Source organism: Lutzomyia longipalpis, chromosome 1 (assembly GCF_024334085.1).
Source record: "Lutzomyia longipalpis isolate SR_M1_2022 chromosome 1, ASM2433408v1".
NCBI classification, from domain to species: Eukaryota; Metazoa; Arthropoda; class Insecta; order Diptera; family Psychodidae; genus Lutzomyia; species Lutzomyia longipalpis.
This window is the reverse complement of record NC_074707.1, coordinates 18,599,890-18,612,492: the sequence shown is the minus strand read 5'-3', so window position 1 is coordinate 18,612,492 and position 12,603 is coordinate 18,599,890. Positions and strand designations below refer to the sequence as shown.

The 12,603-nt window shown below is 34.1% G+C and overlaps 2 protein-coding genes across 3 annotated transcripts in view; both read left to right on the top strand.

Moving 5' to 3' along the window:
- Positions 1-12,603, top strand: part of LOC129795497 (transcription initiation factor TFIID subunit 6) — a 53,606-nt gene that overhangs the window by 19,922 nt on the left and 21,081 nt on the right. The gene's annotated exons all lie outside the window — the stretch shown is intronic.
- The window catches only part of LOC129795538 (aquaporin AQPAn.G), a 28,475-nt gene that overhangs the window by 3,136 nt on the left and 12,736 nt on the right, over positions 1-12,603 (top strand). Inside the window, exons 1-2 of one of the 2 annotated variants that reach the window (XM_055836927.1) lie at positions 6,771-6,904; positions 8,677-8,870. In XM_055836927.1, coding sequence (XP_055692902.1) covers positions 6,856-6,904; positions 8,677-8,870 — 243 coding nt within the window. In that variant the 5' untranslated portion in view covers positions 6,771-6,855. Of the gene's footprint in view, positions 1-6,770; positions 6,905-8,676; positions 8,871-12,603 lie in introns of those variants that run through there. The other variant, XM_055836935.1, reaches the window with a different exon arrangement.

The window sequence follows — 12,603 nt, the reverse complement described above, 5'->3', positions numbered from 1 at the left end:
ATTAATACTCCCAATCTCAAGAGATGCGATATATCTTTGTAATTTGCAGTGGAACAGAGATCATTTTCTTGTATAGTGAAATGTTCTACCTGTCTTTCACGGTGTGTTTGGGAAAGACAAAAAAGACATTACCTAACAATTTGCCAATTTATACGAAGGGTGAAAGCTTTCTGTGGAAGCTGGTGACGAGCGATCTCTAACATAAGAGCGCCATAGTCTGACCATTAACCTGTAGTTTGTAATCTCGCGAGAGTCTTGCTCCGCAACATGCACCGTCCGATTGACCATGATTTTTTAATGAATGAGGTGGATTTGAAGAACTAACCAATCGCTGGTTGTACGATGCTGGTCAATTGAGTGCACTTCTCTCACTATATAGAAATGGTTGGATATAATTAAACTTTCTAATTTGCCTTGAATCACCATTTCATTCGAGAAGACGATCGCAATGATGCGCTAAATCCTCTTACTAAAGCATCTCATCTTTAATACACATTTTCAAAGGTTGTGCACAGAAAATGCAAATATAAAAAAATCTCGCAGAGAAAATAATACATTGAAATTTACGCGGTAGTAAATCAGTGAGTCACTCTTTTCTTTTTTCAATTACCTCATGAAGTTTTTTTTTTCACTTTAAAAAATGCGTTTTAATAAAAAGTATTTCGCGAATGCGAGAGAAGATACCTGTCGACACGTTTTATTTTAATTACACACCGAGGGTTGTGCAAACTCACGCAAATTTTGCATACACATTTCTTTTATTATTTTACTCTTTCATCCACGAGGTGTGCGTGTTTTTTTACGCGCCATCAACACCCATAAAATAATTCAGTGGGTTATCGAGAAAGAAAATTTTCATTAATTTGTACATTGCGTACGCCCAGGAGAGCAAGATCATTTGGAAAAGTGTTTGAATGTCAATTTTCGCACCATTAGTCATTCATCAGTGGGGACCTCACACACACGGTGGGTGATCAATAAATTAGCAAAATTAAAGAGGTCGATGGAATGCTAACTGGAAGATTAGAATTAACAAGGAAAACTTGGTAGCAAATGTTTTTTTTTCTGTAGATTTACTTGCCTCATTTTATGAAGCAATTATTGGCAAAAATTTGCAGGTGAAGAAGAAAAAATTGTCTGAAGCTTTTAAAAGAAATTTCCTTCAGCGTATTGCTTGGATTTTTATTTTTGGGAGTTTTTCACCAGAATTTAACGACAGGTCAGGCGAAACGCGGCAAACAATGATGAGGATCAAAATATATATTTTTAAAATATCTGAAAGCTTGATTTTCCATTGTGCCTGCAAACATTAAAAAAAAATGAATGCAGATTGTTAATATTTATTTACAAGACATTTTTCTGCAATACAATTCGCGCAATATATTCATCACAATAACTTGATTCCCCATGAATGCTGGGAATGATTGATGTTTTATTGGCGAAGAAAAATGTAATGGTGCGATAAATGGTCAAGTTGGGAGCACGTTTGGAGGCCTCTAGGGCTCCAAATGGAATTGATTAATGCCATGTGCCTCTTTCGCACTGGTGCTCTCACTCAATTTGCACCAAGTTTGTGCGCTCACATTGGCGACCACACTATGAGAAAATTTACATATTATTGCTGTCCGAAACAGAAGCTTTTTGCACACTTCTTGTATGTGGTGGAAAGCTCTCAATTGATCACGAAAGTAAGAGTAAAATTGCCATTTTCAAGGTTGCCAGTCAATAACCGCTCTCTCGGTGTCAATTCTTTTGCACATATAACGCGTGAATTGCATGCTGAATTAGATGAAAATATGGGTATGATTGAGTGTTCGTTGCACTCTTGCAAATTTCATAGCATACCTATATAGCTATAGGAGAGCCCATAAGATCACAGCCCACAGGTATTACCTTTCCCACCTCTTCAATTTTCGTATATTACAGCAAATTACCACCCAAGATTGCAATTATGTCACTCAAGCAATGAGAATCATATGTCTGCATGTCCCAAGATATAAATCAGTTTAGCTTACCACATTAACTGATCAATTTCTTCGCATTACGATCTATACGATTGATCTCGGTCAGTGATCTTCAGCACACATTTTGCACTACAAGATCACCCCAATAAATGTTTTCATTTTGCTAGCCAAACCAATCGACATACCTTTCGAGATTAATCTTTTTTTCACCTTTAAAATGTCTTGTTAATTGATCGAATGAAGAATTACATGATTTACAATGAGAGACTTTTTAGGAGTGACTCGTACCTTTTGCAAGAATTTTATCTCGATCGCGATCTTATTGTTTATAAAGAGTTGAAATTCGCAATTTTGATTGTGAATGAAATACCTTCATTCCATGAAGATGCCAAAAAATGCCAGATTTTATGTGAGTGTGAAAAAAATGACATGCCTCTGCGGAATGGCACGAGCAATTAAAGTTGAAGAAATTTTTAATAAGTGGAAAATTAGTGAATGTATCTGTTGCGCAAATATGTCCCGTGTGGCTTCTTCTAGTTTAATTGTTTCCCATTTAATAGAGGGGAACATAATACATTTTTTTTATATTGTGCATTATTAAATTGAATAACAAGAAAGGTAAAAAGAAAGGTTTCCTATACATAATTCATCTAAAAAAATTGTGCGAATGAATTTGCAAAGGTTTTTTAAAAATTTAAAAATTTTGTATGAAAGCTCCAGGTAAAAGCTCAAAATTTAAAGATTGTTTTATCACAAATGTAAGTCAATCATAACGCGTCCAGTTATAAGAGTTGGTGTCCCACAACGTGTAGAAGTTTGTTTATGCGTTGTAATGCGATTTGTGAGCAGAATTAGTAGACTTTGATTTTTTTGTGAAATTCGGCAATTTGGTGGATAAAAATGGTCATATCTCTGGTTCTATAAGACCTACAGACATTTTTTGACTAGTTTTGGAAAGGTATTAAAACAGGCTATAAATTGAGATAAATTTCAATAATTTTCAAGGTCACCTCCAGAACACAAAATGAAGATTTTTTGTTTTACAAGAACATTTTTTGGCATTTTTCGTCTTGAAGAAATGGTTTAAGAAGTTTTTGATGTTCTAGAAAGTTGTAGAGTTTTGCAAAACCTTTAATTTGATACCAATTTGAGCGAAATCGGACAACTCGTTCAAGAGATATCGCTCTTAGAACTTTTCAAATTCAAGAATTTTTCAAATGGCTATATCTTCTAAACGGCGACATAGATTTTCTTCATTTTCGGACTGAAGAAAGATATTGAGTCAGGCTACAACATATCCAAATTTAAAGGAAAACGATAACAGATGTTGGGAGATATGGCCCCTTAAAGTTAGGCAATTTTTGTTTTTGATTTTAGCGCCTCTTGCGGATGTTTTTGTAACTTGAAATGTTCTAGACAGTTGTAGGGCTTCCCAATACCTTTCATTTGATACCAAGATAGTCAAAATCGGTCAAGCCGTTCTCGAGTTATATCGAAAAAACACTTTTTGCTTTAGGCCGCCATATTTGCTAAACCGCTTGACCGATTTTCAAGTATGAATTGTTGATGAAAACGTCTCACTGAGCCCTACAACATACTAAAATTTCAGACCTCTAGCTATAAGGGAAGTGGTTGACGGTATTTCAAAATGGCGGACGGCGGCCATCTTGGATTTTGAAAATGCGAAAAAATGAAATTTTACACCCACATTTCTATAGAAAACTTCAAACCGGAAGTCTCTATCAGTTACCGTTCTCGAACTATAAGGCAAAGTTTGGGCGACCGGCAGGACGGCCGGCAGGCCGGCCGGCCGGATCAAAAATTTTCCACCATAATTTTCGTAATGTGGGATGTCTAAAACGTGCTCATACCAAGTTTGAGCCCGATCTGAGGTGGTCGGTTTTTCCGACGATTACAATACTTGGTGTTGGCCATGAAGTGGAACACCAACTAATACATTAAAAATTTAAAAGCTTCTTTTCTGAAATTTTATATCTTTATGTCAAGTACTTCTCTTAACGTTCAATCTATTTAATTGAAGAAAATTGCTGCACCCTTCGGTCTTTTGCATGCTTTGCAGTAGTTTTCAAGGAAGGAGAGTTTAAAAGAGAAATTTCCTGACAAGGATTCCATTTTATTAGATTGCAAAAGTGGGGTGTGGTTTACAAAATTACTTAAATTATTAAATCACTTTCGAAATAAAGAGGTACAAAGTCAGAAAATACATAGTAGTCTACATTCAGTGCAAAAGCCTTATCGTGCAATTCTTTTAAACTTCCTCGGACACGAGAATAAGGTAAAGAGTTTTGCTTCAGTGATTGCGTGAAATGTAATTGTTTGATGAAAAATTTCACATTTTTTTTCATTATCAACTACCTACATACATTTTTTCCAAGGACAGTCAATGCAAAAAAATTATCTCTTCACCTAAATCCCTTTAACATTGGTCTAAAATTCTATGTCTTTCTCGCGACATTAAGGGGGTATTTACGACATTTCTCTGTTCATTCTTATAAATTCACATTTGCTAAAGCCTCTTGATTTTCAACCGCTAATCCCACAATCTCTGATGACGGAGCTACCACGACCAGACCGAGAAATAATATTTGATTAGCAATTAAATTTTTTATGGTGCTTGACTGTTGCAGCATGCCTATGTAAATGATTGCAGTGATAAGAGGCACCACTAAAGTAGAGTATGTACCCACAATCTGCTATATTTGTAGTGCCTCTCCTTTTCACTCTGGGTGATTATCCATGAGCACGGGAGCTGAGAGAATGTAATTAATATTTTCTTATCGCACAACGAGTGCCACTAAGAAGTTTAAAGTAGTTCTTGTGTGTGCCTTTTTTTGCTGCGAAGAAAATTAGCGAGAGAGCAAAAAAAACGGTTGAGACGTTTAAAAATATCTTTCGCGCAGTAATTAATGAATGAACTCAATATTTGTGTGTTGGAAGGAAGGAGGGTCAACTACCTCATCGATAAATGCGACACAGATATTTAGCATAATATGTAATTCCATCAGGTAAACTGGATCGACAAGTGAATTGTCGCACAAGCTGAATTTAAACTCATTTAAACGGTGTGCTCTTGTTCTTCAACGTTAAACGCCGTGTTTAGCTTCTAAATTATTCTTTACTTTTTGATCTCTCTCTTCTTCTGCAATTTTTCATTGCGACACATAAATCGTGGCATTTATTTTAAAATTCTTTCCAAAACTGGTTTAAACTTTATACTACTCAAGTTGAATGATTTTTCCTTTAACTTTAATTTTTTATTGATTTTTGTATAAGTTGCAAAAACGATTCAAGAAAAATCGGAGATGATTCTAATCAACAAAGTAATAAATTATTGCTACAACAGGTGCGTTAATAAAGGGGAAGTAATAAACGTTAAAAAGTTACGTGTTCACGTTTAAGAGATCACTCGCATTTATGTAACAATCTCTCACTCTTTTCTTCTCCATATATTCCATTTAAAACGTGCTAAATGAACCTGACATTGAAAACTAATTAATTTGCAAGAAAGTCAATATATGCCTTCCCCCTTTTTTCCATTCACATCTCACCGTGAACAATTAATTATGCACAACGTGCAAGAATGCGCATTTTTTCATTGGTCAATTTGTCTGTCTTATCGGCACATATCGATGATTCAGACAACTCATGTCTCACGCAGAAGATATTAATTGATTACATTTTCCCACGATACAGTCAAAAATAGACTTTCAAAGAGAACGCTAATCTCTGGCACCCCCTCATGTGGTCAGGTTTTAATACCTGGCAAAAGTATGTGGCATTACGTTCGATAATGCAAAAAAGAATATACCCCAAAAATCGCATATCTCAATGAGACAGTTTAGCCTTTGATCTCTTCCCAATCTTACGCTTTGCATTGAGCTCATTTTATTTATCAATAAATAATTTTTCTTTAATGCCCATTTAATGCCCATAATAACACCTATTTGTAGCCTCTTGCAAGGTCGTCACCTGCTGTGTGCAAAATTTTACTTTATCAATGAAAAAAACAACGCGAATATCGCATGATTAACTCTTTCGATATACATATAAGAATGTAGGTATGTAGCGTAGATATGAGTAAAATCAGAGATACCTATATGTGTGACAATTCGGGGGTTCCCTACAGAAGGGTATGCAAGTAAAAAAAATTTGTTACATTTTTGGGATTAGATAATCAAAAATATATAAACCTTTTACGATTAAATGTTTATTCAGGAAATTTTTGATTTTATTTTATAAAGCTAAGCTTGAAACTTTTCTGAAAAATTCAATGTTCAAACGATTTTCCTAAAAGTTAGTGAAGAAGTCTCAAAGCCTTCACAGCTCTTCCTTATTCAAAATTTAGTGCAAAAATATCAATTAAAGTGTTATTAACTTGCCCAAATACAATTTAGTTAGGTATTAGGTTTATGATGAGTGGATTAGGTTTAAGTTAAAGTTAAGTTTAAGTTAAAGTATTAGGTTTAACTTAGAATGACACGAGAAAAAGAAAAAAATACGAATAAAATCATTTTTAAGTATAGGTAATATTAGTTCAATTTGTTTTCAAAGATATAACGCTACTGGAAAAAATACAATATTTTCAATTTGATAACGAACTATATGTATGCAATACACGTGTTGTCATTAAGTAAACTTATTGAAGATATCTCTCATAAGTTCTAAATGTGCCAATAATTAACACTACAATCCTAAAGATTACAGGTAGGTACTTCAATTGGAGATTCTTCATTCTGAATTATATATCAGTGTCTTATCATTCAGCAAAGCAATCAGTTGCAATTTCACTGCATTTCACAGAGAGGAAAATTTCATTTAAAGACCGTTTTCAGTGTAAAATTAGTGTAAAGAAGTGAAAAATTGATTTAAAATGCTTCCCATACTCTCAAAGCTGCAAAACCGTGAAAACTTACGGAAAGGTTAAATTCAAATTGCATTATGAATTACAAAAAATGTCATTGGTTTGGATTTTAATTGCATAGAGTGGAGATGTTAATGTAAAGTGCAGTACACAAATTGCATACCTATATTGTAGTTATAGCTTACAGAAGGGGTCGTTTTTTACAAACAATAATTTCTTACCCCAACTAACAGTATAAATAGTAATTTGTCACGACATTTCAAACACATGGTGTTGGGGGGCAACGAAAATAATTGTTTATTTGTAATTTCCATTAGAATTTGTCGCGGAATATTTTGCACTGTATTTGCTAATTTGTGCACAAGCATAAATTGGAATTTAGAGAGAGAGAGTAAATTTAAGTTATAAAGTCTTCTCACGCCTTCTAAATCTTGATCTGTATGAGATAAGAGGAACTATGTATAAGATTAAAGATTAGACAAGAGAGTCTTTTTCTCACATAAAACTCCCATTTTTGCACACTTTCTACACTCGAGTCGTACTAATTTAATATTTATAGTTATGTATACCAATTATTCCACGTGGATTGTAAAGTGGCATGGTGTTCATTGAATTGACAAAAAAGGCGCGGTTTATTCATTGATTGAGCTTAAAAAACACGCCATATGCACAAGTGAGTGGATTTAGCGTACATATGGGTGTTACAGAAATTTCAGGTGCATTTACCTGTCGTGGGTCACAAATTGTCTTCAATAATTACATCGAACGATCGCTGCAATGTATTTCTGTTGTACAAAAAAAACCGATACAAAATTATTTGCAGTGTTGGTGCAATGGTGGTACGACTAAATTGGCGATAATGGTAGAAAAAAATTGGAGAGAATATTCACTTTTCATCGATATGCAAAGTACACTATAAAACACCCGTGTTAGAGATGAAAATTGCCAGCGGGCAATTGAATATCTGCCAATTTCTCAATTAGATATGAATTTTAAAATTACACATGCACTCTGGATAAAATGTAAATATACATACAACATTGGTGTGTGGAAGCTCAATAACTCAATAATTACAAGAAGCAATTGGCGTCAATTTCCCACCAGATGATTATGCTGGCTGTAGTGAGATAAAAGCTCTACAATATATAAAACCCACTCACTGCTATATGTATATGTATGATATATAATTTTTTAATATTTTAATATTTAATATTTCACACGGGCTGCGTGGTACGTGATTTCGTGTTGAAAAGGGGCATACAAACACTTTTCATCGGGGATATCGCACAGAACATGAACATGAACAACAATATCGAGGATATCATATAATGATATAATTAAAGGACAAAAATGAAGGTTTTTCACACTTTTACGGCACGTGCGAGGCTTTTAAATTATATTTGGGATTTAAATTCAAACTCACAGACTTTTAAATAAAGAAGTTCATCCTCTGAATTTTTGTACTCGCTCCATGTAGCTTATTAAGACCTACCTCAACTCTTTTGATAATTATCTCAATTTACCAGGATTGACGGCTGATTTATATGTTTCTGTGCCAATCAACATCCAACCCCAAAAATATCTCAACAATATTGAATTTTAGCATGTTTTCAAAAAGAGAGAGAAAAAAAAATGGCAATATACAATTAACAGCATTTCATCTACCGCGAGAGATTAATTGGATGGATTAATTTTTTAATGCGATTTTATAGCAATTTACAAACCATTTCACACGGCGTTAATTTTTAAAGGCGTTGAAGTAACATGACCTTTCTCTCTCTTTTTTTTTTCTTTCATGCTCCGCTACAACCCGAAAAAAACACCCAAAAGGAATGAAGCAAATTGTCGGTGTGGCTGACATCACAGACAATCGCAATATTTGGAGGATTTTGATTGCTGAATTTCTTGGAACTTTCCTCCTTGTCTCAATTGGTATTGGCAGTACAACAGGATGGGCTGATTACTCACCATCAATGCCACAAATTGCCTTCACTTTCGGTCTAGTGGTCGCCACACTTGCACAGGTGAGTTTATGTTCTATGCAATATTTAATAAAATTCCCATAAATAAATTATATACATTAAATTATATACATATACACTAAATTCAAAATATAACCGTTAAGTTAAGTATTTATAAAATCATTTCGAGTTGATATTAAAAAAATATTTACAAAAGTCTTAGAGAGTTATAACGAAGATGGTAAAATTATCTTCATCACAATCATACCGTTTATGCAAGATGCGAAGAAATTAGCGGATTAGAGTTATTCTAAATTGCTATTTAATGCAATTTAATTTGTATAAATAAAATTAATTCTATGGGAGATTAGAAGAGACGGTTGTAAAGATAAAATGTGTACAGTTCTGCAAAACCTCAATAACAAAATGTAGGTAAAATGCCATCTCGGTGATTAAAACAGAGTTAAGATCACAAGCTTCAATTCTGTCTTGCCAATTTGTTTCTTTTTTGCAAACAACATTGCAAAATCACACGATAAGAACAAATTGTATGAATAGGATTATTGTGGGGTTTGTGCTAATTAATAGCACTTAAGACTGATAGCGCCAGAAATTATCGGCTAAAAAGTCTAAGTCACGAAATGATAAATTTTACAATAGGAAATTTTTATAATGTAGGTACATCTTATGCAATAAGAAGAATTGTCTTTTTTTCTATTGAAACTTTTAATATGCTATTCAATTCTCTTCTCCTTTTGTCAATCGGCATTACAATAAAAAAGAAACAGTTGAGGACAATCCCCAAGTTCTTCTTGTTTATATACCCAGAAGTTGAAGGAATGTTTAATTTGCATTAATTGTTCATATTAAATTTATTCAATCGTAAATTCTTTGTAGTCAATGGAGAGAGAGAACATTGAAATGGCTATTAAAATGTAAAGGCAACTCATTATTGTGAGTTTTAAAACTTCTATTTGGATATCTTGACGACAATTTTACGCGAAATCAATTTTTATCGACTTTCTTAGCATAAATCTCGATAACTTTGACTTTATAGCCACTCTTAGTTATCATGAAGTTTTAAATAGGTAGTGACAATGTCCTCGGATATGAATATACACAGCTCAAGCCAGCTCAAGCCCGCTCAACCACTACAAACCATATTTAATCTTATTTGTAAGTTTCATCAGAAGCTTTATAGGCATCAGTATCAGCGGAAAACAAATAACAGTGATTCCCTTTAAATACTTCTATTAGTCTTTTGTAGAGTCAATTGAGCATGTGCCACATTTATTGATATCATAAATTATGTGCTGTGTGCCACAGAGAGATAAGATTTCGTCTTTTTACAATGTGTTAATTTGTGAGCAGGAAGGCACAAATTGATTTGTTCTTCCGTCAACTTGTTTTTCCTCAATCTCTATACCTTCACCTCCAAAACATTGGAAAAAATCAAAATTGACAAAAATAGCAATTTCCGCGGCGAGACAAAGCCAGAGATTCTATTTCTAAAAATTTTCCATAATTATGCATGAAACAGAAAAATTAAATTTAAATTTACATCCTGATGCAAATTGCGTTAATTGCTAAAAATTTTTCAAGAGATGAAATGAAATTTTATTGAAAATTTGGGTGAATAGGAACTGTATGGTGAATAGGATTATTAATAAGAAATTTAAAATGTATATTAAAGATCCTTTTGAAAAATATCTTAGGACCTTATTCTTAGATTTTGGATATCATGAGCATGTTTTTCTTGGCTCCTTTTACTTCCTTTCAATCTCTATTCACCCCATTTGAAGGTCACAATTTGTGCGATCGTTTGAGTTGATTTTTCGACGCATTGCAATCTCTCTCTGGGGAGATAATTGACGACTATATGTAGAGGCCAACATTAGCTGGAAAAATAAAGAATCTATTATGTATGAATGGAGCACACCTTTTATGTGGATTTGAGGGAAAGATATGCGCGAGTGCATTGACTTACATGAAGAAAACGGGTAATATTGGTATCATGCGTTTGCGAACATACAACCAGATTACACCATATTGGTCTTTGTCGGTTTGCAAACGGCTCCAAATTGACCTACATCGTTCAAATTAAACTAAAAAAAAAATGACCACAAAAAAGTCTCTCCTTCCATCCGCTGCTGTGTAGTTCAATATTAATCAGTGGAGGTTTAGAGTGTAAAAAAAAATTATAATTTAATAAGAGATCACGAGATGTGAAGGAGAAAAAAATTGCAACGTGAGGAAGAAATTGTCTCGTGTACCATGATCACCACTCAATTACTTTGTGCGCGCACAAGACTCTTTTACAACTTCCATTCAATTAGCCAGTGATCTTGAGTGTCATACCTTTGCGAAAGATGAAAGGAAATCATCGCAATAGTGCAAAAATGTAGGTGGGTCCATCAAAGAGATTTCGCAATTTTTATTTAAAGCACACAATGTTAGAAAAAAAAAATCTCTGTTCCCCTGAACTTCTCGATCGCAATAAAGTCTTTTTCTATGCCCAAAACCTCATTCACATCAGCAAGATAATTTTTCATTTTCCAAACGACACGATTTTTGAGTGGTAAACTAGTGAAAAAAATCAATTTTAATGTTATCGCCATGTTGCGATCTGTTGAAGGATCGCGCGTTGTGATGGGATACACAGAGCCCCAAGATCAGCCGTATGGTGGAGGGAAATGTTTAAGATAAAATTCAAAGATAAACTGTGCAATCTCTTTGGCGTAAATTACAAATTAGAAAAAAAATTCACAATAATGACACTCAATGAATCATTTTACAAGATGAAGTTTTTTTTCTTCTTCATCTAACTCTTCATAAACCTCTTCTTTAGGCCATTTGCACTAAAGAGGTATGTAACTATATATCTACATTATGAGACAAATTAACCTTGAGATTGTTCAATCACGATCGACAAGTATAAATATAAAATGTCGCGCCAATTTCTACGTGTTTGTATGTTACACTGGCGTCTTGGAAGATGCTGAATTGAACCTTCCTCGCCAGTTCGAGGTGAGGTTACAAAGCGAGAGAGGTTTTTAGAGATAGAGAAAAAAAAGACGCGCATGCCACAGAGGGATCGCACATAAATGATCCTCATGCATAATCCCTCCATTAAGTGTGCTCCATTCACTTTCGTTCTAATAATCCACCTCTATATGAGCTGATGATCTCAAATTTACACGCATGTTGAGTGCCAAAGAGGCTCTCCAATATGATCTCACGTTTGGCTTGATCTTAATTGTCCATTCAGTTGATGTCAATAGCATTCCATATCATATGGCTATCATCGTTTGCAATCACTCGGACACACGCCGTGCGATTTACAGTGCCACGGAAATTGTTCACATAAACACCTGCTTGAGCCAAGATGTTCCTTTATAATCCTCCACCCAGCAATAACAGTAAAGGTATACGATCGTACCTTCCTAAATGTTTGGCCATATATTGGCACAAAATGTGGGTCAAGTTGAATGTTTGAGAAAACTCTCGGGAAAAGCCATACCTCTATTTGACAAACCACTCAGAGTAAATTACCTTTAATTGAGAAACACTACTGCTGATAAATTAATCGCACTGTTGAACGCAATCCCCAACCATATAGTCACTCATTTGTAATAAACGATCATCATGGCTCAGTGCAATTTTTCAGTTGAAAATTCAATATGATAAAGTGAAAAGATCAAAGAAAATCTCCTCGTCACGCCAATTAAAATGCATGACAATCTCTATAGGATTTAATTGCAATTTATTTCAAACGATTTTCATTTTTATTTTTCAC